Genomic DNA, 27,571 nt, shown 5'->3' with positions numbered 1-27,571 from the left:
TCAAGGTTGGGTTGGACTCCCCCACCACTGGCCTGTATAACATTTTGCATCATTTCTGATGTCTCTGGTTCCCACAACTATAATATTCAGGGTCACCATCTCTTTACAGCCCACAGTGTGAGTGATGGAATGAGTTGCAGAATCTCATTCTCTCTTATGGCTTTAACCAGATGCCAAATAACAGAATTGTGTGCAAGGAGAGTATTTTCCAGGTCATATTGCTAAATCTGTATGGATATTTGGACCTTAACACCCACATTTCTTTGGCAAAGGACATTATTTTAATAAAATAAATATGAAGTAGGATAAAAATTATCCTTTGGTTTAAAACATGTTTTTAACAAAACTGGTTAGTTGGCATAGAGTTAATTTTTATTTTACTTCCATGCTTTATATTTTCTTTTTTTTTTTTAGATTTTATTTATTTATCTTTAGAGGGGAAGGGAAAGAGAGAGGGAGAGAAATATCAATGTATGGTTGCCTCTCGTGCGTCCCCTGCTGGGAACTGGCTTGCAACCCAGGCATGTGCCCTGACTGGGAATCCAACCGTGATCCTCTGGTTCACAGGCCTGCATTCAATCCACTGAGCTACACCAGCCAGGGCCCATGCTTTATATTTTCATTTTAGTTGCAAATATGTTCAGCTACAGTGGTTTGTGGGGAAATGGAGACAAGTGTACTGGAACAACAATAAAAAAATTGTTTAAATAAATGCTGAATTCCCCCCAAATAAATAAATAAATAAATAAAAAACTGGCTTTACTCCCCTTACGCAGAACTTAAAACCAAGAGTGAATTCTTGAAAACCAGTGGTTTCCAAGGTTGGATGAACATTGACTCACCGAGAGCTTTAAAAAGTCTCTTATACCCAGGTTGTCCCCCACACTGATTACATTAGAACCCCAGAGTAGGAGCAGGGCAGCAGGATGCTTTTAGCACCTTCCTCCCCCGCCACGGTCACCCATCTCTCTAATGCACCACCAACACTGTGAACCACTGACCTCCGTGCTGCCAGATTTTATTTTTAAATGACTTATTGTAAAGTCTTCTTGGATCTAATGGCAATGGAGCAAGCAAAATTTTTGTAGGCAATAACCAAAATGTCTCATCTCTATCTGTGAGCGACAAAGAAATAATGATTACTTGGTATTTTCTTAAAACCCCAATCAGTTTTCAGTTTTGCCAAGATATAAAAGGTTCTTCAAAATAGTAGCTGATAATATGCATTAATATGATAAAAGGTAAAAAGCAATTCTAATTCCTTTCCACGAGCAGACACTCAGATACACCTTGAGCTGTTGGACCTGCTACCTCTAATAGGCACCCTCTTCACTGGTCTGCTGCTGGGTGCCCACCCTCTCCACGTGGTGGCTGGACGCCTGTCCTGCTGGGGCTTCTCGTTCCCGTCTGTTCTGTGAGGCCCCAAGGCCTTAACAACCTCATTGTAATTTCGTGTGTGCATGTATGTAAGGGAATTTCAACAGATCATAATACTAGTACTTTGATACCTAATACTTTTGTGTTTGCTGTCTTCCAGAATCCTTTATTTTAATTCAGAAAAAAAAAAAACTCTGACATTTAAAACTATTTTTGTGATTTACTTGTCATCAAAACTGGATCTGAATTCACGAAAGTCCATCTATAGTCTATATACATATATATTACTTAGTTTAAACAACATACATATTGCAAAAGAATTATTTATATCTCAGATCATGAAGTGCAATTTCAGATCCATAGAAACATAGTATGTGATACATGTATTTTATTATATATCAAAACTCCTAAAATTTCTGGCTTTCAAAACTTATTCAGCTCCAAATATTTTGAATAAAAGATCACAGATCCGTAGCCAGTTCATAGTAACTAAAATAAACTCAAATTATCTTAATGCTTGAGACAGTTCAAATAAGTCAATGTTCAAAACTTGATTCTAAGAATTCCCTGAGACCAGAATAATTTTCAATATTATTTTTAGTGCTTTGCATGTTTGTCAAAAAGCCAGATCTCAACAGCCATTTGTAGCTGTCTTGCGTATATCTGTCCTATATTTGTTTCTTCCTGGAAAACTGACTACAGTTGATCTAACACCAAAACTCTTTCCTGAGCATCCTGTGCGTGCCTCCCACAGAACACTCCCTCACTCTGACGTAACACTGCACACAACCAGACTCTCCAGGAGTCCAGCACCTTGCATGATGGCAGACACACGGTGTACATGTCATGCCTTCTGTTGAATTAATTATATCAATGCTCTTCACATGCAAAGTGAGTAAAGTTCACTGGTAACCAGAGTTTACTTTTTTCTTCTAAATTGCATCCTTTAGCACTTGAGCCTAGGTAAATAGTAACAAATAAGTGACAAGATTATGGAGAAGTGAAAACTAAATTCTCGAAGGGCAACATGCCAAAGTATAAGCATGCATCCCAGTCTCCCTCTGTCTTTCGGATTCCACTGTATGTTTTGAACATCAGTATTCTTTCAAACTCTTATTCCTTTGCTAGAGTGGCCTTTGTCCATACATTTTAGAGAGTGCAAATATGCACATTGTTCTAGAAATTTCACTTTCAAACAGGAAGCCATCTGCTCCAATTTGTTTATCATGACATTCAAACCCTCACTCTTGAGCTTCTGGGCTGATACTAAGCACCCAAGTTTGCCTAGGACTGAGAGGGTTCCCAGAACATTAGTGCTAAAGTGGAAAGTCCTGGGCAATCTGGAATGAGTTGGTCACCCGAGCTTCTGGGGTCAGACTACAGTTAACATGGCAATGGAGAAATAGGAATTAGTAAAGGTTTGGAAATAATTGTTCAAGAGCCTAGGGCGGGTGCACTTTCAGCCAAGTAGAAAGGATCCACCAATAAATCTCAAAGTTTCACTTGTCATATTACTAAATGGGTTTCCTTAGCCAGGTTAGGAGGTAACACAGTCAGCCATCAATGGGATTCTCTTTTTACCTGCTTGTCTATCTTTTGAACCAGGGACACAGGGTGCCCTTCAACTGCCCTGCTCTCCATGTGGGGCTTCCACTAACATCTCCCTTTCTCTCTCTTAAGCTAAGATAAAGAACTTTAGGATAACAAAATTAGCCCAGTCTCAAAAAGGATTTAGGGGTTTTTTAAACAGTTTCAGGAATTTACTCATTTTAAGACGTGGCCTTCTCACCTATGGTATTCTTATTCATAATACAAATTCTTCTGGGTTGTGTGATATTTTGCAATTAATACAAGGGGAAACCCCCCAAACCAGAATTATCTTCTGGAGGGTGGGCTCCTTGCAGCACTCAAATTATTTGAGTGAGGCTTACATTACTGGATGAGTGTTCTAGGGTCCCCTCTGTATCTGTACCAGCTGATGTTGTTGTAAGAGGCTGTGTTAGGCTTCAGTGAATATTTTTTTGAAACTTTCAGCACATTTTGCCCATTTCTCCATGGGTGATTTATGAGCATACCTGCCCATACCATGTTGAATGTTCAGCAGTTTTTGACCAAAAACGGTATGAACCCCAGGCCCCACCCTCCCTATTCACTTGATCTTGCCCTGAGTGACTTTTTTTTTTTTGCTTCCCCAGATGAAAAAAGCTCTCAAAGTGAAACATTTTGCCAGTGGTAAGAGGTGAAACAAAAAACAGCAGAAGCACCAAAAAGCATCAAAATCAACGAGTCAAAAACTGTTTTGAGCAGTGGAAAAAACATCTCAGTACATGTGTTGCATCAAATGGAGAGTACTTTGAAGGTGACTGAAGTTTAAACACGAAGAATAAATGTACAATTTTTAATAAATAAATTCCTTTTGGGAGGTTCCCCCCTCATATATTATGTCTATACCATGCATTTTCTTAAGCTGCCCCAAATTCCATTTGACCAATGGTGGCAGCTTGAAGTTCAGAGAGATACATCAATCACATTAAAGCCCTAATGACAAGCATCAAAGGAAATGGCAGAGACTAGACCGTGGGACTCTAAGACCAGCACCATATTTCAATGTCCACTAGTTTCTTATGATGCCGAGGGAGCCACAGGCTAAATAAACATACAGATGAGCATTAGAGTCGGGACACATTTCCTAGGCTTCAACACCTGTTCTCAGTGGGAAAACTGTCTCTGAAACAATTTTTTTCTGATTTTAGTCCCTATAATGAAATGCCTTTTTCCCCTCTTTTTTCCTAAATCCAATTAATGACAGTAGGAATTCTTCAACAAGTATCATGGGTTTTTTGCAAGTCCAGTTTAGAAGTAAATTTGAATGGGCCATTCAGTGCTGGCCTGAGAGGATGGCTGTCGGTGTAGACTGACGGCCTCGTCTCCAAACAGGCCGGTCGCTCCTGCAGATAAACGCTCCACTCAGTGCAAACTGGGCCCAGTGGAGGCTCAAAACATAGACTTTCCTTGTATTTTCTCACAGAGGACGGTGCTGCCTGTGTAGATGGTGGACACTCAACCCATGTAATAGAGAAATGAAAAAAATATGGTGAATTTCAGCTAATACCAACTCAGGGGATGTACTTGTTTTAATAAATTATGGAAGCTAAATTTTAAATCTTTAATGGTTCCATTAAACTGACTTTAAACGATTAAAAACAAATTAGATGTTGATAAATGGTTATAGAGTAAATAAATTATAGACATCTGCAGTCTGAAATACCAGGCAGTAACCAAAAACATGTTTTAGAAAAAATGTTCAGGATATAATGTAAACTAAAAGATGTGGTTCATATGCAGGTTACAAAGCAAATTATTTATTATTAAATTATAACACACATAAAGACTAGAAGGCTATAAATGAAAATCTTAGCAATGGTTATTTCTAAGTTGTGGACTCTGGGTAACTTGCTTTGTGCTCTGGATATACACTCTTTGGTGCAGAGGAAAAGCATTTTTATTTTATCACTTACATATAGACCACATTTCATGCTGATTCGTTTTAGTGCAAAGTATAGAAAACCCTGCTTAGGGGCCTTGTAGTGCCACAACTAGGTCTTAAATTAAATTTCAGGTGATTTTATTTGCAGTGATTTATTTATTAATTTATTGTTGATCTGAGGAGAAATGGGTTGAGAGAATGCTGGCTTAGTCAGACTATGACGCAAATGGCCCTGTTACATCTCCCGCTTCTCCAAGAGACACAGAGCAAAGCCATGTCTCCTCCACCATTACAGCGGACCCCAAAACGGCTCTCATTATTCAGATAAAAGGAAGAATCTCTCCTCATCCTCAAAGAGAATTCTGCTACCCAGGGCTGAAAGATGGGGGTGGAGGGAAGCATGTGCTATTTTTTTTTCTATGCCGGGAAGGAAATTAAATAAAACACCCCATGTTCCAAAATATGTGGCATTAAATGTTTCCTGAGGGTAAACAATGATGACCTAACAGAAACATCATCCATTAAGGGAAATTGCTTCCTCACTCACACTAAATTCATACATCATCAGTCATCATTAATATAGTACTCACAGATCAGTGATTTTCATTAATATAGTAAAATTCCCCCTAGTTACAGTCACTGATTAGGTTCTAAATATCTTAAGTATACCTGTTTTCTGCAGAATCCCAGCCTTTGAAAATAAGTCATTAAATGGAACTTTAGAGATCCAAGTCCTTTTCTAACTTTCTCATGTCGTTTGACAGAAGAACTCAAAGGTGATCCTGCTCTGCATTCGTCTATCCATTAAAACAAGGTGATAGGATGTGTGTTCCACAAGGACGAGGATCTTTATCTGTTTTGTTCACGGACGTTTCCCAGGTGGTCAGGACTGAGCCTGGCACAGAGCCTGTTAAATAAACTCTCGTCGAATGAGGGGAGCAGCTGATTCTCCAGAAAGCTCTCTATTCAGAGGAGGAATCACAGTTTTACTTTTGGACATTACACTAGTATGATGTGCAAGCCTCCCTCCTGTCTCTGAAAAGCAGCTGTTGTATTGTGGGTACAGAGACAAACCGCATTTTGTTGCACTTCCACTTTATTTCACTTCCCATATGGGGTGTTTTTTAACAAGTGAAAGGCAAGACCTTCCTCCAGCAAAAGATCCCAGCTCATTTTATTGCAATCCTCACATTATTGCAGTGGTCTGGAACCGCAGCCCAGTGTCTCTGAGCTTTGTCTGTAATGCACTCAGGGCATTCAGTCTTCAAACGCTATTCACTGAGAGCACTTGACTCCCTCTGAGTTCATTGTCAGAATGTCTGGCTATGGCCACAGTTCCCCAGCTGTGCACAGAGGTGCACTGGGATGACGCAATGAACACAGAGGAGATGGTATTTTAAAACTGAGGAAAGTATATCTACATCTGTCAGACACCATAGGAACCACGGTCTCCAGGTAGCTCAGTTTTAATATTAGATGCTACAGTCCCTTTAGTGAATTCATATTCCTGTGAAGCTGGATTTTTGGAGGCTGCTGTGTTCCTCCAATTCATCCACTGTGAAACACAATTCAGTGAGGAACATGAAATAAATGTGACAGTGTCTCTAATTCTAATTCTAATCCTGAGATTTCAGAAATTAGGCAGTGCCTGAAGTCGTTACTTAAGGAGGAAATACAAATATTATATTTTCTTTCAGTGCACATGTATTATTTTTTTTCAGATGGCTGCTAAGTAATCAGGACATAAATACTTATTAAGTTGTCTGGACTGGAAGAGTTAGGACATCCTCCTCCGATGAGGTGTTTGAGCAAGAATCGATGACCTGCTTATTGGGCACTCCTAGAAATGCCTTTTCTCATAAATCTCAGATGAGAAGCAGAGCTTCGGAGGGCAGAGTGGGTTTCCCGGGCAGGTGCTCTCTGACTCACTGCCACCCCTGTGCCCAACCCGGCAGGTGTCATCCTCAGACCAGTGAGCTGGAGGGCATCTCCCAGATCACAGGCAGGATTGTGAGGGGGTGGGGGACTGAAATCTGGGATCCGAGATGGACTTTTGTTCTTTTCATTCTGCCATTACTCCTGACTTTACCTAGTCCATACTCCTTGCTCAGGGGTGGGAATAATTAACTTATCCAGCAGCATCAGCTAGAGAGCCAGCTGCCGAGACCGTTTCTCATAGCCTATGAATATTTATAGAGGATTCAAAGATAAGAAGAGTGATCAGTGTCATAAGCTCAGCAGAAGATAAAGTGCAGGCTGGGTTTAGGACAGAGGGAGCGGGTGGCCTTTTGGCCTGGACTGGAAGGAAGCTGAAACTTCAGAAGTAATTTTCAGGAAGGTAGTGCTGATATCAGTCCCTGAGTAGAACATGTACATCTACATGTCTCCTCTTCACCCTTGGCTAGCCTCCCCTCAAAAGGGATCTCCTGATTTTTTCCTTTAACCTCAGTTGTGAGTTACCATAAACATATATCCCTGAAACTAATATTGCCTTTAATAACCCAGTCTGCAAGTTATAAAAATCGCCTCTATGTTGTATTTAAAACTACAAATATTAGCTATGCACATATTTTGCAAGGATCTATTTGGATTTAATCTAGAAATGAAGTACTATATGTCAACTGTCACTTAGAAACTGCTAAATCTGAAGGTTTGATGCTATTCTGAGTCAGCTCTATGTAACTTCAAAGTATGTCCAGAACTTCTTGAGGTCAGTTTGTGAGACAGATGGAGCTGCTTTGCTCCATCATGGGAGCTGCCTCCCAGCACTTGAATCAAAAGAATCCAGACTATCAAATGCCAAAATAAGGATGTTCTCTAGTACCTAAGTGTTTCAAGAGTATTTATTGCCCATACTGCTGCTTCTCATATTGAGCAATGAGGTTGCTGTGTAGAGCATGATTGCAAATAAGGAAGGGTTTTAGGCTAGATAAGACTACAGATAAGTATGGAAAATCATTAGATTAATTCAGTTCCTGGGGGAACAGAAGCCTACCCAGAGCCTGAATCATTTAGATGTTTCATCCATAATCATTAACGTAACTATGGCTCAACCGCCATTTAAACACTTCATTGCCATGCAGATACTGTCAAAAGGAAGTGCATGAGAGAGAATATAAATTATTTCTATTGAAGAATTTTTAGAACAAGGGTGCCATTAATAGCCAAAGAGGATGACACATAAAGCTTTCCAAGAGCTTCAACAACACTGGCAGTCGATCCAAGATGAAAATCTCAGGTCCAGTCCTGGACCACTGAATGGGAATCTACATTTGTGAGGGCTTCAGTTGGCTCATATGCAAATTTCACTTCAAAAACACTGAAATTAGGATTCAGTGGTGCTCATCCATGGCTGAGGGTTAGACTGAGCTGGGAGAGGCTAAATACTTATGGACTCTAGGCCCAACCCCAGAATCCCTTGGCATGGGGCTGAGCCATGGGAAGTTTTAAGGTTTTGCAGGTGCTTCTCGTGTGCTGCCAAGGTTGGAGACCATGGAGCTGAAGGGGTACCATCTGTGATGGGCCTCACTTCCATCTCAATCTTACCAAGCATCTGTGTTTTCATGTTTTAATCATTCAGCCTGATGTGCTGCCACATTCAGCTTACAGCACCACCCCAGTCCTCATGGAGCTTGAAATCTGGACTGGCAATGTTTTAACTCATTTCACAGAACTACTTTATTATACTGCATTAATTCTACAGAAGTCTATGTGTTTTCTAAAAAAATTATAAAAGACAATAGGTATAGAGGAAATAACATGGGTTTTAAAATCAAGTCAAAGCAAAACTCAGGGTGGGGTTTTCAACTCTACTGATATTTCCTACAATAAACTGTTTCCACTGTATTCCAAAGTGAAAGCTGAGCATTGAAGTCCGGCTTCCCCTGCCCTTTGGAGAGAACGCACAATGTATTTATTGTGGGCTGTCAGAGACGCAAAGGGATATGAATGTTCAAAGAGGGGTGTGTATGACATTAAGAAAATAATTGCTTCTTCAGGCCTAGAACACAAGAGAGTTGCAAGAATGGATAGGGATCTTGGCATCTTAAAAAAAGTGTGTTCAAAGTGGGGCCTTGAATGTCTGCCATGGGCCTTTGGCCTTCTCTTCCGCAGCCTAGCGTGGCACAGAGGGGATGGGAACATCAGTGGAAGTCATGGACCTGGAGCAATATGACTCCTGCAGAGGGAGTAGATGAGTAAGACCCATTTTGAGGAAGCTCTGGCTTCACCTCCAACCTGTGGACGCCCAGCCCACAAGACCATATGGGTGGGCATGAAGTAGTCAGAGCCCACAGCCTAAGAGTGTCCTTCGAGGATACCCAATGCCTTCAGGCCCCTGTGTGACCCAAAAGATGGGGAGGGTACCCCCAAAATGAATGAGACTGGCCTTCTAACCAACCTTGAGGGCTGGAGGACAGAAGTATTTTAAATTGATTTCAAAAATATGTAGAAACATATTTTTTGCACTCAAAGGCCAACCAATAATTCATACTTATTACAAAAACTGATTATTAAAAAAACAAACTGAGCATTAAGCAAGCTTTTAAGACTGTTTATATAGCTATTTCAAAAGATGAGACTATAGTTTAGGAAATTTACTACCAATTATCTTAGGTGGAATGTTTACTTTACAAGTGCCTTCTCAATTTGATAGACTAGACAGTTTTAAGGTTCTTATGTTTAATAGATGACAAGAATTATTGCCAGAAAATCTCTCACTGAGTTTTTTCTGAATAGCAATGCATTCTGTGCATGGATTCCAAGTCCTAACTACAGCTCTTATTGACAGCTCCAGAGGAAGCATGGGAAATTGATTATTTGATTGTTCTACACTATATTCCTTCATAAAGTGTGCACTTTCTGGAATAAAGTGTACTTTCAGCACATCATAAAGCCTGCTGAAAATATCAACTGTCTCATAAAACTCTTTGATCAACCAAAAGAGAAAAGTGAGTTTCTAGTAAAGGATTTGTGAAAATCATCTAGGTAGTAGTCTGATTGTTAAAATATTTAATTCCATCTAATCATCAGTCCTTTGTTTCATTGATCATGAAATATAAAATAAGACAGTAGCCTTGACCTGACCATTGCTCCATACCTCTTTTGATCTACTGTACAAAAGTAGTGACCGGAAGAATTTAGTTCAGCTCTCACTGCTAATTCATTTAGTTCTGTTCACTGTAGAGCAGCCAGTGGCCTGATTGATGTGCTTTCTTTTGACAGCATGACCCCATGGAAGGATTTCTGCAAGAGAAGTCTCATTGCCACCAGCCAGCTGTATCATGCTGGGCAAATGATTTCACCTCTGTGGGCTTCAGTTTCCTCATTGGGAAAATGAGATGATTGAAATGATTGGTTACAAACCTTCCAGCCTTGTAATTCTGTGAATCTATTACTTGTGTTATTGGTAAGCATTCAAAAGCCAAAGGCATCACCAGAACAGATGCATTGATTTAGAGATGGTGACTTGCTACAGGCCAGCTTTCCTGATGTAAAAGGAAGCGCACGGCTATGAATAGCTGCCTGTCTGACAAACTATTGTCTGCGTCTATTAAAGCAAGTATCTCAACAGGTATGCCAGGCAAACCAAAATAACCTGATTCAGGTGATAGAACTTCCATAGTATATAAAATCTTATATGCAAATACAAGGTGCCAATTGAACCAGAAGTCATGTATTATTCAAAATTTGAATTCATGCAACTTTCAAACAGATCTAGAACACCCTGATCTTTACTCATTCTATAGGAAACTCACATAAGCCATTCTGCCTGGCATAGGAATTTATAGAAAAGTTCTGAAGCTCTGTCTCTTTCATCTTCTGAAGGAGGGAAAGAAGAAAACGAACAAGCTTTTAGATGAGAAATATACAATAAGCACACTTACACATAAGACAAGCAGAGTTGACAAGATCATTGCTTATCTGCCCTTTTTTCCACACTGTTCACTATTCCTATAAATGAGAAATGCTTGACTGAATATTTATAAATACCTGTTTTTTGTTACTTTATTACTTCCAGTTATACTTGTGAGAACCATGGGTTTGAACTGTGCTGTTCACTAAGCAAGCAAACATCTGTAGATCATTATATGAAGCATCATTTATCACGAAGTTCTGGGTTTAAGCGCCAATTATATATTTTACTGTGTAACAATGAGTAAGTTACTTTACCCTGTAGGGTCTCAGTTTCTCTTCAGCAAAATAGAGATAATACTTTATACTTTGTGTTCATTATGATGATTAAGTGAAACAATAAATGTGATGTTTCCGACACCAAGTCATTACAATGATCAGCTATGATCATTGATTTTATTATTAAGTTAGATTCAGTGTACAGTTTTACCACATCCCAGGATCTTTAAAATATTATCTATTTTTATTTCTGTTCAGAGATAGACTTTTCAAATGTATTTTCTATAAATGTAATAAACCTAAAGTTACTTGTGCTGTGTAGACAGTTAATTCTTCCTATGCATGGTAGTTATGTTCTGTAAAGTCTCCAAGAACACAAATAGCAAATGCTGACCCATTGCTCTTGGAGGAATTTAAGGTTTAGTTTCCTGGGAGCCTGTGTTCACCACACTTTAATCAATTGATCAACATAAAACCATGTTTTATATGTGCTTCTGTTTAAGGACACTTTATGTAATATATATGTATGTTTGACATATATATATATATAAATATATATATAAATATATAAATATATAAATATATATTTATATATATATATATATATAAAATTCAAAGCCAACAACAGTCTAACTCAAGTCTGGATGAAGCTTCTTTTCGCCGTAAGGCACATCACAGCCTTGTTGGGACTTGGGAGCACTAGATAGCACTTCAGCATTATCCCTAGGAGCTATTTTAAATGACAAAATCACCAACAAAAAGCACAAAAATGCAAAAAAGAACACCTGGCGCTAAACAGATTGCAAAAAGGGCCCTTGGCAACATGAGAGCTGAAAGGAGAAGGCAGAGTGTTGCCTCGTCCCCCTTGGGTGAGAACATGCACATGGAGAAGCTCCAACGTGGCTCCACTTTGCACACGTCTGCAAATGCCCACTCAGGTGCCATGTGCAGTAATTTTGTGATTACAGACACACTGTACTGAGTAGGTAAACTCACAAATACAGAATCTGCAAATAACAAGGATCAACTGCGAGTGTTGTGTATACCTGTACATATTTACATACAGTAATATGCTCACTCAACCCTTTATCATGTGGCTGGTACTGTATTATTTTAATTATATTGCCTCCTTTATTATTACAGTTATATAATGTAAGTACACTGTAATTTTAAAGCATGAAATGGGGGCAGGGGGAGAAGTTAAAATAACTTGTAAAAGTTCACACAGATTTATCCAGAATTTAAAGTTAGTCTGGTTTCAGAGCCTATGTGCTACACTCACCTATTTTATCAGGAGAAAGGGAGTGTTTTAAAGTCAAGCAAGTGGACCAGCCTCACACATCTTGTAAAAATATAAAGCAGCTACCTTTGATCATCATATTTAACTAAAATTTACATACCCATGATAATTTAAGTTGAAAATAAAGCTATAGATAAACATGTAACTGTTTATCATTATTCTAATGTACACTTCCTATTTTCACTCATCCAACAGATATTTATTAAGTGCCTACTGTGCGCCATGAAGCGTTCTGTGCCCAGTCATCACCAGAGAGGCGATGCTGTGATGCCTCCTTCAGTGGCACACCCCAGAGCTGCTCTCTACCCATCTTCCACTGCTGCTGCGGCACACACACCGCCGCGGCCAGTCCAAACTTACGGGTCAAAGATGAAAGGTACTGCTTGGAATTACATAAAGAGAGTGCTCAGTATCCTGTTCTGCTAAGAATAAACGCTTATATGCAAAACAGTAACTTAAAGGGGCAATGTTTCAACCAGGATAGATTAGAGTATCCTGCAATAAGAAATACCACCAAAGGATCACAATAAAGGCATCTTTCTTTTCTCGCGAAATCTATGTAGGTTGAATGGCCCTCCTCTATCTTGCAGTCTAGTCTTAAAATAATGCAAATTACATCTAATCACAATCAATTGAAAGTCTGGGGAATGTAGACAGCAAATGGGTTTCAGATGAGCAATGTCTCTGCCACAAACAAACAAATTTTCTTGTTAATCATAAATACAATACCCAACCATTTAGATTATGGGTGATCTTAAATTTCCCTCTGATTAATGGCACATGGTGGAAAATATCCATAGTTTAAAGCTTTCTTTCTTTATGCTTGAAACACCTTTTAAATCATCTAGATTCTTTTCAAGAAAAAAATTGTAAGAGCAGTTCAATGAAGTTTTCCTTTAGGATGTTCTCTAGGATTTTGAGTAAGAACTCAGTCTATTTCTTATTCTAGCTATTTTATTTATATATGTTTCTCAAAAAAGGGAGGGGTGAACACTAACCAGCATTCTATTGAGATCTATGATCTCTGTTGGTTGTAATCAGCTAAATGAAGGTGGCTCATATACTGCGTTGAAAAATATTTCCCCCAAATTTGGGTCCCATCTAAATATAAGGTGAACTTATTTGGAAATAAGGTCTTTGCAGATGTAATTAGTTAAGCGAACATGAGTCACACTGGATTAAGCTGGGCCCTGAAGCCAGTAACTGGGGCCTTTCTAAATAGAGGCAGAGGACACACTGACACCCAGGGAAGAAGGACAGTGATGACAGAAGCAGAGATCAAAGTGACAAAGCTGGGACCCCAAGGCAGGGGCCCCCAGAAAGTAGGAAGACCGAAGGAAGCATTCTTCCCTAGAGTCTTCCGAGGGAGCCTGGCCCTCCGCACACCTTGATCTCAGACTCTGGCCTCTGGAAGGGTGGAAGAGTAAATTTCTATTATTTTCAGAGTCCAGAGTGCTAACCATTACACCATGGAACCTACTTTATTTTTAGCAACCCGGTTTATGAGAATTTATTGCCATGCCCTGGGAAACTAATACAGATTAGAGTTCAGACTTCAAATAAGACTTAAAAATCAGGAAGTAAAAGCATATTAAGATTATGGCAAAATCTGGTTATAATTTTCTCTATTTAGTTTCTACCAATGTTTTGAATTGTAGGCCTACTAGAGGCATTTGATGTCACTGGAGTCTTACAGCTTCTCTGGAGGGCTTCTCCACTCTTAGCGTGGGGGAGCCACAGGGTTTTCTGCCTTCTCTAGTCTTGAGTACCTCCCCAACGTGCATCTTTGCAAATTCCCTTTGCTCTCAGTCACATCTGTCACACCAGTTCCTAGTCCAGTGCCTCCCCAGTCTCCCAATGGTACATGGCCTGGGAAAATGCTTTTGTTTTATGTGCACATCCATACCACCACCACCCTGTCCTTGATGCCTGTCCCTTGAGATCATTTATGATGGAGATCAGGGCTCAGCCAGCCTTTTATACAAAGGACGACCGTGTGGCAAATATTTTAGGCTCTGTGGACTCCATGGTCCCTGCCAGGACTACTCAACTGTGCCATCATAACACAAAACCAGCCTAAACAGAACACAAACTAGTCAGCGCAGCAGTGTGCCCATAAAACTTTATTTATGGACGCTGAAGTATGAATGTTATATGTTTGCCACGCATCACAAAATATTTCTCTTAATTTTTAACCACCTAAAAATGTGAACACAACTTTGGCTTGCAGACTTACAAAACAGGCAGCAGCGGGCCCCTTTCTGCTAAGCGCTGATCTAGATCACTGGTTCTCAAGTAGCATCAACTTTGCCCCCAGGAAATATTTGATAATGTCTGAAGACATTTATTTATTGTTCCATCTGGAGGGGTTCTTCTGGCATCTAATGAGCAGAGGCCAAGGATACTGCTAACCACCCTACGATGCATAAGACTTCCCCCCACCCCCAACCAGGAACTATCCGGTCAAAAATGGCAATACCTTTGAGATTAGAAACCTTGCTGTAGTATAGTATTCCTAAGAGAAATTGAGAACTCTCCCTAACAAATCCCCATAGGTTATACAGTTATTAATGCCGTACTTAAATGACTCTCTTCATAAATTTGTCTTTGAACTTTCCAGGTGCCATTATTTTAACAGTTCTTTAATATCCTCTTTCACCTGTAGATCCTCATGGTGTTATGCCTTATAGTTGGGTGCATATGTTCCCTCCCACTACATGGTAAACCTGAGAAGGGCAAGGGTTTCTTATCTACTTTTATATTCCCAGAACACAGGATATTTGTTGAAAGAAATTGAACTAGGAAAATAATGAAATAAAATCTCCAGGTTATGAACTCGCTTAAGGCAGGTACCAGATGAGGGGATTTCAGAAGCTACCTCTATTCCTTAGAGTGGATATTTTCTCTCCTAGAATGCCAGCTTTACTGTTGGGTCAGCTGCCAACAGGATGCCATGCTACATGCAGTGTGAACGAGCTGTGGCCAGGAAGCCTGCTGGGACCGGAGCTGGTTGAGTATCTGCTCAAGGAGGAGCTCCACTTAGAGCCACACTGGACTTCCTGCACCACTCCCGGAGGCGCCAGTGATGAATGGGCAAGCATCTGCTGAGCTTGGGGTCAGAAGCTAGAAGCTGTATAGCATTACATGAGGTGGCGGCAGTTGAGGTCACAGAGACAAAAATGGATTTGGCAGAACGCCCAGCTTGGAGTTTGTGTGCCCTGCTCCCATCTGACATACCCAATGCCCCTTGGATTCCTGACTCAGCTTCCCTTCCCAACTCCTGGTTTTCTCTCACCCTTAACCGACTTTGCTCTTCTCTTCTCACAGCTCCTCTCTGCCTCCACACTAGGCCTCTGCACCAACTATGCTTATTCTTCCTATGTTTTCTGGCATCAGCCCATCCATATCCTAATGTCCAGGCCAACACCTTTATGGCCCCCCACTGGCACACATCCACAGACCCTGGCACCCAGTGCAAAACCCCACTGGCCAGCCTCTCAGAACCTCAGACCATTTCTCCCATCCTCCAGCATAATCTCTGCTCACATCCGGTCTCCTGCTCACTGTTACTAGCTGTCACCTGGCTTCCCTCTCTGCCCAGTCATGCTGGATTAACGTCTCATATGGCAGATTTCCATGGTTGTTTGATTCTTCTTCTCTCCAAGGTTTCTGTGACCTTGCACCCTGTGCTAAATTTTATGCTCCTACTTTTCCTAAACTGCAACTGAACAGCAGGTTACATTTTTCTGTCACTGTCTGTGAGGAAGAAGAACGTGGCAGCCCTACTTGTGTACAGGAGTGTGGCAGAAGATATAGTAAGTATGAAGATGTGGTTCCTCTCTGAGGAGCACTCACAGACCAAGTGGAAAGCCAGACTCACCCAGAGGAAGGAGACTTGTACAATAGGCAATACTGTATTTTAAGTGCAAAACTACACAGCACAGAATTCTGAACAGAGTAAATAAAAATAGCTTCATTTTTTGAGTAGACTGAGCTACCATTTGTTGAATTCTATATGGCATCGAGACAAGCACTTTGTATTTTTTAATCAGCTGGTAAAACCATCATGGAAATCTTTTGATATGAGTAATAGCACTATACCAATTGTACAGATTAGGAAAAGGAGGTTCAGGCAAGTGAAGTCCTCAGCTAACAAAGAATGGGGCCCAGAAATGCCTGACTTCACAGCACCCACTTTATCAATCGCAATTTCTACTAGCCAGGAGAGACTCCACGGATTGGTCGAGACTTGAACTGAGCCTGGGAGAATGAAAGGTATTTAGATCCATGACAGGAAGAGGAAAAGGGATCTTAGATGTAGGATAACTGCAGGAAAGGTACAGTGGGCTGATGGTACAGAGCATTTGAAGGTGTGTGTCGAGAAGACAGAGGAAATAAGGTTGGTCATGTACAGGAGCTAACATATGCAGCTCCTTGTAGGCTAGGAAGACTAAAGTGTTTCGATATCATAGCAAACAGAGGTTTTGTGCAGTATGGTTGAAAGGTTTTTTGAGGCTCTGCCAAGGAAGAAATGCCAATCAGCCACAAAGTTAGGCAGTATGGAGCTTTACTGGGGTTTGCGCGCCCGGGTGCGGTTCTCTGGTCCACAAAGTGGTGCCAAAGAAGTCACGCCCAAGCAGGGAATGTGGCAGAGTCTTATTTTGGTTGGCTCTCTCCATGGGAGCTGGGGATTGGTCCCCTTTGAACAAAGTGACAATATATCATTGGTGGTTCTTCTCAGGCTCAGTTTGCTAAGTGGATAAAGCCTGCCCTTTTGGCTCTCTGGTTTGACGTCAGCCATCTTTTCCGGGTTGTAGTTCAGCTGCCATTTTGTCCTACCCCACCCATCCTACCAATAGTAATAAGTTATGTTTGAGGAATAAGACCCTGCCTCAAAGGCATGGTTATTGGAGGAGACTGTTCTGCATGGCCTGGCCCCAGCTCCCACTGGGAGATGCACAGGAATCACGCCCATGGATAGGTTCTCCCAATGGGGGATCAGGCCTGCTATGTACCTAGGCCACTTTGAGTCTTGCTTTTTGCTAAAAACTCCCTCACTCGGATTTGTGGCAAATATTTACTGCAAAGTAACTTCCTAAATTCCATGCTAAACCTTCCAAGGACCAGTGTAACTGGTTCAACCACTCTTGCCTTCTCATTTGCAAATATCCCTTTTCTGTGATGTGATTACCAGCATCCTCTCCTTTGTTTTCTGTAAAAGGTAATCACCTAAGGCAACCTGTGCATAGTAAATGAGGACCATCATATAACGTGCCATACTGAATAAAGGCCAGTCATGGCAAGGGCCATGGTTTTTGCTCCCCTTGAGAGAAAAGCCATGCTGTCCCTTTTCCTCCACTGGACTCGGTAGATCGTGTGAATGTAGATCTCCTTTCATCCATGATGACTCGGACACTGCGGGCCGGTCCCCATCAAGTTATGTCAGTGTTCCTTAAGTTGAATTTGAGGTGCCACAAAGTGAAATATCTGAAATACACATAAAGCACCACCCTGTCTGGCCAAGTATTTACTTAGGTCGGTGTATTAGTTTCCTATGGCTGCTGTAACAAATTACCACCAGTTTAGTGACTTAACATAGCACAGTTATAGTAAATTACTATTTCAGGGATCAGGAACCTTAAATCCATATGCTACCTTAATTCCTTTGATATGGGAAACTTTGAAAAACCTCTGTTTAACCTTTATTTGCCCAGGCCCCAGGCGCCCTAGAGAGAATGATGAGGCCTTCTGAGAAAGCAAATAGCCGGATAGGGCGGGAACTAGCACCCCTGCTGGGAAAGCAAGTAGCCGGATAGTCAGTAGGATTGGGACTAGCACCCCCGCTGATAGAACAATGAGCACATTCTGCTTCTGTATCCCACTTTTGTCACGTGGACAGGAAGACCCGTAGACTATATAAACCCCAAGAATCCTTTGTTCGGGGCTCAGAATTTGGAAATGACTCCTCTGGGCCCGTGCACGTTAAACAATAAACCTCGTACTCCAGAATCCCTCGGTGTCTGGTTGCTTCGTTTTCCTATAACGCCTTCTTGCCATGTAACGCATATTCCACATATTGTTACAGTGGAATATTACATATTGGACACTACTGTTTGGTTCCCTACAGTCAGTGCTCTTACCTTTGGAGCTCCATCAAAGGCAGACCAAACATATAACCTTAGAGGCCCACCAGGCAACCACTTGGGAAAAACCACAGCTCGGTGCACAGGAGCCCAGAAAAGCCATCATAAAGTGCACTCGAGTCTCTGTCTGATGGCTCCTCCTCTCCGCTCTGCTGGAAGCACTCCCCTTCATCCAGAGTCAGCTCCCCGTGAGGGGTGTTTAGGGCCAATCCCAGCCTCGAGTAAGCAAGACTGCAGCAGCCTGATGTCTACAGTTTGGCATCAAGCTTCTAGCTCTTTTATCTCTCTATTTCTGCCCTGATGACAAAGCCTCTTCTATATCCCTGAGGTCTATACCCTTTCCTGGGTCCTCATTCTGGTGTTCAGTTCCTTGTTTTATCCTCTGGAGATCTTGAGGTTTTCCTTGAAAATTACTTACTATTGCTCTACTTTGCCAGGCCCCAGGCCAGGATCTATGGCCCTGCCCCAGCATGGTGGCTGAGTCTCTCCTTCCTGACAGGTTTCTTTAATGTCAGAACCTGTTTGTTTCCTCAGCCCCACACCACCCCCGGCCATGCTTCCCGTGACCACCAGCACGGACTCTCTCTCTTGTGGGCAGCTCCAGTACCTGGCCCTGCCTCAGTTCATAGAACTTAGCCCCAGAATGTTTGTGTCCAAGGAGATACAACATAGTGTCTCGATGTGGTATTCCCAAGGTAGTGTTTGAACAGCCCTGCGCTAATCAGAAAGTCAGGGGCTCTGATATAGGAAAGGAGTCATATTTCACATCGACTCATTTACTGAATGCTCACAGTACCTTATACCTCTCAAATAACTCTTAAATCTATCATTGGCTCTGTATAAGGGCCCGTGAGATAAATTCATCCACCATGAGAATTAAATGACAGATGAGAAATCTGAGGTTGAAAAGATAATGGAGCTTCTAAAGATTACATAACTAGGCAGAATGCAAGCCTGAGTTCCTGCCTGTGACTCCCAGGCCAGCATTCTTCCTGCTATTTTATGTCAGTGGGTCAACCTTGTAGACTCCAGCAGGGAACCTCAGGGTTAGAAAGACTTATGTCATCCAGGCTGATGTCATTAACTCTGGAACCCCCAGAGAAAATGCCCTGCCAAGTGATTAGTCAGTCACTGCTTCAACACCTCCCACAGCCACACATTTTACCTTCAACCATCTCTGAATATTAATAAACTTGCCTTTATCTTGTGCTCAGAGCTTACTTCCTAATTTTCTACTCACTCACTGGCTATGTTTGTTGCATCCAAGCACACAAATGCATGTACACACACAACATGAATCTTTCTTTCCCATGACAGCCTTTCAAAAGATTTAGCCCTGAGCAATCATTTTTCCATGCTTAATAACCCCTGCTTCCTTTACTCCTCCTCCAATGAGAGGATTTGTGTGCGTTTCTATCCTCCCAGTTTGGTAAATGACATGGCTCCAGCAACCTCCCTCTCACCTCTCATCTGGGCAGCAGCTCCATGCTCAGGTCTGCTGACCCTGGAAGAACACAGTGCGTCTAGAGTACTCCTCATGCTCTCATCTTGTAGCAGGATCTAGAATGGCGTGAACTAGAGGAGAGATTCTGAAACACACTAGCCAAGAATTGAAACTGGTTTTTGTTCAAGTGGCTCTGCCAAGCATTTCAGAAATTCTAGTAAACAGACACCCATCTGGAGAAGGCAACTCAAACGACAACAAATTCTGCAGGATGCCCAGGGGATGCTTGAGCCCAGTGCATCCTGAGTCGGAGAAAAGGTAATGATTCACAGGTACCAATTGTTCACCCTCATCCGATGGAATAGCTAGGAGAAGCAATGAGTCATGCTTCAATTATTCCTACCCAGAAATCACTCCAGTTCAAGAGCTTATTATTCATGGAGGAGCAGCTGAAGCAGCACCCTGGAGCAGGGGAATTGCTTCTCTCTGGCATCTTGATTCACTTTCTTGGGATTTATATGTTCTTTTTTTCCCTTTTGTTTTCATTATAGAAGTAATTTGAAGCCAACCTGGTTGATTAGGCAGAGCAGTTCCTAGATGTGCACAGGACAGCCTCAGCATGGACGGTGAAGTCCTTTAGGAACTGCTGGTGGCCATAAGCAGCAAGGAACAATGGCAGATGGTCCTGACTCTAGTCAAGGAGCTGATGGGGCTGCACCTAGTAACTCAGGAGGGCCATGTCCTGGGTATTCTTTTCTGGTGGCTCTTGCTCCTTTATCCTATATTTGTAGAAACAGAATTTGTGCTTGAGACCAAGCTTCCACCTATATCCTAGGCCTGGGAACCAGGCTCCTGATTTGTTCCTTACACTTGACTACCAGCCCAATACTCTTGTCTTAAATGAGGATGCCCTGCCATGCTTTTAACAGGCCTTCCTTTCCCTAGAACCCCAGGACTGCAGCCAGGGCCTCTGACCACCTGCCAGACATTCCAGATGCCAGTACCCTGTTTATGTCTCTGCAGGATCTCTGCAGCCAGACTCTCCATTGCTAGGTTTCACCTCCCCATCAAGCCCTCAAACCTTCATCCTGTGCCATACCTCCCTATTCCTACCCCTGTTATACTTTCACCAAATGACTCACCTCCCTCTGGCAGGATGTATTGCTGTCTTTGCTCCCGGCAGGCAGCCCAGTGGACACTAAGCCAAACCCAGAAACCAATTTCACTTCCCAAACCCTTCAATTCTGTATGATGTTCCCACTTTTCAAGATTTTTTTTCTGCTCAAAGCAGCCTTAGAGGAGAACAGATGAGAGGATGAGCTACAGATCAGTGATGTGGAGCCTGGGAACCCTGGGCTAGGTGACCAATGGGGATGCTGGCAGGAGGGCACGAGAATCTGTCTCCCCAGCCCCAAACACGACTGGTGCTACTTGCCCCTCCTCACCCCCCTCCCTTCTTGCCTGTCCATCATCCTGGCTTCTGTCACAGTGAGGACTGGGCCAGCTCTGCAGCAAAGTCACTAAGTAAAGATTTTGGTTTAAGTGCCTTTGATTTTTTTCCTTTGGAATATCGATGGCAATTAATAAATTACACCCAAGTTATATTTACAGCTTTGAGGGTATTTGAATTCAAGAAAACAAACAAGTACTTGGAGATCTTGAGGATATATTTAAATTCACAAAGAACTATTTTTGCTGCGTGGCCATTTTTTTTACAGAAATAACAACTCTCCGTTTGCTAATGAAGATGATAAACAAAGGTACAGCTCCTCTTCCATCACTACCTCTGAGGTTACATTTAACAGCAATCCTCTGTTGTAGGCAGAGAGAACAAATGGGCTAGTCGCTCATTCATGGAACACAGGTAAACGTTCCAGTGCCTGTTTCTCTGCGGTGTCTATTTTAAGAGATTTGAAGGGGAGTAGGTTACAAGGTGAGTATCCAACCTTTTAAAGAGCAAGAATCAGGAGTTTCAACCATGTGGCTGCCTATCAAATACTCATATAGAGTTTGCCCCCAAACAAGCTGAGCTTGTCACTGGATTTCACGTGTTTCACAATCCTATCTTACGTGTGAATGTCAAAGCCACCCTGGCAAAAACAATAGTCTTTAGTTGGACTAAGTAGAAAAATATAGTGAAAAGACTCCTTGCTATTCTCAAAGTAAAAGAAGGTCTTTCTCTTAAGAAAAACACTGCTGAGGATAAAAGCCAAGTATTGTTTTAGACATTCTCCAATTTCCAAAATACCATTTAAAAAAGAATTACACCCACGATTTATTCACGGTTCATTAGACAGCAAGATAAAATGAATTGCTAGATTTTAGTTGCATTGTAAAAGTAGACATCATGATATACACCCCCAACTTCTTCACCTAGTCTAATTCGCATCTTTGCCATAATGTAAACCTTGTCCAATTAGCCTACCTTGATTAAATTAAAACAGTATACTTTTTTTTTAGTTTTGTGATTCAATAGGCTTCTGAAGAATTTTTTTAGTTAAGCAATTAGAAAGCCAAATGTTATCAATATGTAAGCTTTTCATTGTGAAAGTTCATAGGGTGAATCACAGGATCCCCTATGAAAATGATAAGAATTTCATCGCATAAAAATATGAAATATTTTCATTTGTTACCTAATGGACCTTATACACTAATTGACTAAGTCGGATAAAAAGTAAAAAACCCATATGAATTTACTCATGTGTGGAATATAAAACCAAAAGGAAACAAACACACACAAACAAACTCATAGACACAGATGAGGGATGAGTGGTCACCGGAGGAGGGGCGAGGAGAGGGCTAACCAGGCAAAAGAGGGGAATGTGTGCGAAGGGTGGGAGCCAGACTGGAGGTGGTGGCTCCCTGAGACTCAGGCAGTGTTATAACCAATGCTGCCTCAATAGATAAACAAATCCTAATGTGCTGCTAACTTTATCACAGATACTATTTAATACCTGAAAATAAGGGCTTCAAATTAATATTTAAAACATCGTATTCACACTTTCTTATTCTAAGTAGAAAATTTCTTTAAAAATTTTTACAGTTTGCAGACCAACTCCATTGTCAGCCAACAAAAGTGTGTTGCTCTCCCCGCTGCCACCACGGACGATACTGTGCTCCTCACAGGCCTGGGCAGGGAATGCACTCACCACGCACAGAACGCTGTTGCTACCCACAGTGATCACCGACTGTAGGTAGGGAAGAACAGCATTCTTCACGTGATAGATACAATGTCTTACATAATATACAATAAACAGGACAGACAGCATCTTGCAGAAGGTAAACACCTTTCAGAAGTTGCATGCGGACAAATTACCGATCTGAAGGAGCCAGGCTGAAAAGCATCACCTGCTCTTAGACTTAATGGTACAGGACAGTGAGGACAGCGGGGGCTCCCTGCCCCTCCCTTTTGGTTTGGAAGGACATCTGCTTTTAGGCTCTGATTCTGGCAGCCACTTCTGAAGAGGGAGCAGGATTAACGGGATAGGCCCGTTGCTTCAACCTCAGCATCTTCCCGCGGTTACTGTTCACACACATACCTGTGGCCTTCAGTGGAGTTTTCTCTCCTAGCAACAGTTTTAACCTTTTGGCATGGATTTTGCCTTGGTAATGTGAGTCGGCCACCACCGCTGAGGTAAAGGACATGTTGCAGAGCGTGCAGCACTTGTTCTTGTCAACCATATCGGCATCACTCCCCTGCCAGAGGAGAGAGAAGAAGGTCACGTTAGCGAGAACCCCAAGTGCTGAGAGTTCTTTGTTCCCATTCCCATTTGTTGCAAATGGGACTGATCACAGACTGGCTTATTGAAATGTCTAGTTTTTATTCTGCAATCTCTTTTTTTCTTCATGATAATCATCAAAATGTACTCAGTAATGACTTGCAACCCACATTTAGTTAGTGGCTGCTTATGCCAGGCACTGGGAATAAAGCACAGGACCAACACGCGGATGTGAGTTACCAGAAGGAAAACAGGGCCCGCAATTAGGCGAAAACACGTTGTGTCTGGCACCACGAGGAAAACACTCTCTAATTGCACTTGTTATTCTCATTAAAGCAGGTAAAATATCAGAGTTCAGATGGCCTGAATTATTTAGCAGATATTATCATTTGACATTCAGCTCTGCCTTTGACAAATTTTAGCCTCACCAGGCACCATGGCCAACATGTTCAAAAAAAGTTTTTTTTTAAGATTGACTTAAGGACTTGAATATTTTCCATTATTAACTCATGCATCTCTCATAACACTCTGATGGTCAAGTTGGCTGAATTTTCTATGCGAACTTGTGTGATTATTCTCTTCTTCAGGAAGGTGATTAGTGAAATGCCACACAAAAAAAACCTTAAAATCCAACTTGATTTTTATTCTTTTGAAAGACCTGATGAAAATGAATCATGATTCAGAAAAAAACAAGTCCTTTGTCAGACCATGTGACCTGGTTATTTTGCACACAGATCATCAATCATCTATATTATTCAAGGGGAAGATTAATCCATTGGCTGCCCTCCTGCCTAGTTGGAAATTGAGGATAATGTGGACTCTCAGATGAGGAGTTAATCTGTTCCTTAATGGAACAGCAATAGCAAAGCATCCCTTTGTTAGAATAAGCCCTGGATGAGTATTTTGCCCCACAATAGGACCTTCTCTTATTTCTAGCAAGCCCAGAGAGTACAATGTAAAATAGCATGGGGAAAAGAATTAAGGTGGGTGAATAAATGGTGAAGGGGAATGATTCTGTGCATTTTTCTGTATCATAATAATATGTCTGGACTGCTGGAGAGAGTGTTGTCTTGCAAATTATGTGGCAGTTAGAAAGCTAACTCTTTCTTCCTCAAAGCATTAGTCTGTAACTTTTCTGGCCATTAGAGTTCGTTTTGGGGAGGAGTAGCGTGTGTACATGCATTGTGTGTGTTCAAGGGAGTGGCCTGTAGTTCAAGGGGAGAGGAAGAGAGAGACCTCAAAAAGAAACCTGAGTTATTTGGAATTACAAAGCCCCACCTACTGCAATTTATTCTCTTGACCTTAGAATGTGAAAACCTTAGAGTTTCCCCCCTTTATTATAGTTACTGAGTGAGAAGTGAGGAAGTATACTGGTAGGGATTGGGGGGTCAGTGAGAGAAAACAAATCCTGTGGAGAGAGAAGGGGGTCCCCCAAAGTCTTCTCCTGGAGAGGGGCTAGCATTAGGGCAGGACACCTGGCTAGTAACTGAGGCTGTGCCCACTGGGTGTGCCGTAGCTGAAGCTTTAAAGCCAAGATGTTTCCATTTTCCCTTCAGTTTAAAAATAAAAATAAAAAAGCTATAAATACTTGTACACCCCTGTGTGGTCTATGGTAGAGATTGACTGGACCAGGCAGGAAAGGGGAAAGTTACCCTCTCTTCACCCACCAGGCCAGCCAAAGACTAGGGCATGCTACATACCCCAAGGAGTGGGTAGAGCCCAGGGACACCAGAAAATGACCAACTGGGGTGTTACTAAGGGTTCAAGACCAGTGAATGAGGAGCTGATAGGCCAAGAAGGATGAAAGACTCAAACTGGTACTTTCCCTACTATGCTAGAAGATATTGGTGCTACATGTTAAAAGAAAAAAAGGAAGAAAAGTTAAGATGGAAGTGGTTGCTTTAATTACAATTTTTTACTTACTTCTATATGATAGGCATCAGGTATGCAATTTTTCTTAAAATTAGGCACAAGACCATCAGCCAAAACTTCACCTACAACCTACACCTACATAGAATTTTTACATTCCTCCTGCTACTTCCATGGAAAGTGCCAGGAAAGCCTGGCCTTGGGAAGCAGTCCTTCTCCTGAAGTTCTAACATGTAGACATTTCTAAAGAAGGGCTGGAAACCCAGAAACAGGAGCTGGTATCATTACATGACCTGCACTCAGAACTGGCTTACAGGGAGAAGAACCGCCCTGGATGTGGATCATGATCGGTGGATTTCCGTCATTCATTCATTCAATGCATTTTGAAGAACTTACAGAATGTTAGATTCTTGGTTACATAAATATGGCACTGCTCCCTACTTTCAAGGATGTTGAGACCTGGCAAACTGGAGAAGTCAGACAAAAAATAAAACTAAAAGTATTATAATCAAAGAAATAGAGTCTTCTCTTGGCTCATCCTTCCAATTGTAAGGTAAAAGACAATTAATGTAAGTCTGTTTGTATGGATTTTTCTCTGAAAGCCTTTATCATGCCTGGAATGCCCTTTCTCATGACTTCCTGTCTAATCCATTTTTTTCAGAATCTACCTCCATGGGTCAGTTTAGTCATCACTTCCTTGAGGTGAAGATTTTTCTGACCCCTCTACCGTCCTGCAGAAGTGAGCATTCACCTTAGTAGGGTCTTCTGTATCCTGTACATATTTCTTTTACCATAGAACACTAATTATTACATTTCTTTTCATATTTGTTTCTCTCATGAGACTATAAAATTCTTTTAAAATCAAGGAAGTCATCTTGTTGATTTTGAAGCTCCATCACCTTGCACAATGCTTGCCACACAGGGGGACCTTTCGTTGTCTACTGAATGAATGGAGCTTTGGGTTGTTTTGTGAGGTAAATGACTTGAATGAAACAAAAGTCAACAATGAAAACAGTTAATGCATGGAGGTCTAGCTGTTACCCAGAATCTTTCAGATGGACAGGAAGGTGGCCAGAAAAAGAGCCAGAGGTATCAACAACTTATAAATTAACTTGAGGATTTAAATAGGAAAAAAATTCCCAACAATTGTTAGTTTCACCATAGTTTTAATATAGATTCCTATATTTCTGCTTTCCTGGGCAATTTCATTCACATCGTCATGTAGAAGGATCAAAGAATAATAGAAGAAGAGAACCAATTGTTATGGAAGTAAATATGATGGAATGCAGTTATGCCACAGTTGTAGACAAGGGACAAAGAAAGTTTCGCTTCCTGGCAACAGAAGGTCCACAATGCCCTGAGGAGTTAAGCAGCCATTGAGGTCAGCAGGACATGCTTAGAGGATATTTTACTAAAGGAACCAGTGTAACTCACCTGATACAATTGAAAATGCCACCACCTCTGACTACTTTAACAACAGTGGTGAAAAACAACTACCTAGAAAAAATGTCAATATTAATCAAGTGCCTGAAAAGAGATAGAATTTAACTGCATATTCTTGGCTATGAAAATCCCCAATTAATGGCTCCTTGCAACTACAGATCGTATAATCTATATTGGAGTCTCCCACTGTATCCAGAGCCATGTTGATAGATTGCCCAGGGTAGAACTCCATAAAATTTGATGAACTGACTTCAATGAATACGTTTTAACTTTCTGGCTTAAAGAATTAAGAATGGCCCCAAGATATCAAGTAAATGAAGAGGAAAACTAAGATTGCATTAAAATATGGACCTCAAACTGGAGGTAACAATTGAGTCAGACTTTTCCAGTGAGATGTCCACATTGCTGGAAAAAAATTTTGTGGAATATCCTAAATCTGCTTAGTCAAAGCATTTCACAAAGGTAACAAGTTTTTAGAATTTAATCTCAATGGATGACTAGATCTCAATTTCTGGCCTAGATGACTCTGGCCAGAAATCTAATTCCAAAAGGCCTTTCTCTTTAAGATTTTTTTTTACTTAATTCAGATAATTGCCTTTATTCTCTAATACTTTATAGGTCAGCAGTTTTTCAACCAGGATGCCACAACACACTGGC

The 27,571-nt window shown here is 41.4% G+C and overlaps 1 protein-coding gene across 2 annotated transcripts in view; it reads right to left on the bottom strand.

Annotated features, from left to right (window-relative positions):
• Positions 1 to 27,571, bottom strand: part of ZMAT4 (zinc finger matrin-type 4) — a 338,086-nt gene that overhangs the window by 117,352 nt on the left and 193,163 nt on the right. For both annotated transcript variants that reach the window (XM_037142512.2, XM_037142513.2), the window contains exon 4: positions 23,423 to 23,579. In XM_037142512.2, coding sequence (XP_036998407.2) covers positions 23,423 to 23,579 — 157 coding nt within the window. The remainder of the gene's footprint in view (positions 1 to 23,422; positions 23,580 to 27,571) is intronic.

This window comes from Artibeus jamaicensis, unplaced genomic scaffold, assembly GCF_021234435.1.
Source record: "Artibeus jamaicensis isolate MK-2021 breed Jamaican fruit bat unplaced genomic scaffold, CSHL_Jam_final scaffold_833, whole genome shotgun sequence".
Lineage (NCBI taxonomy): Eukaryota > Metazoa > Chordata > Mammalia > Chiroptera > Phyllostomidae > Artibeus > Artibeus jamaicensis.
Note: the sequence above shows the minus strand (reverse complement) of the source record. Positions and strands in the feature narration are given on the sequence as shown.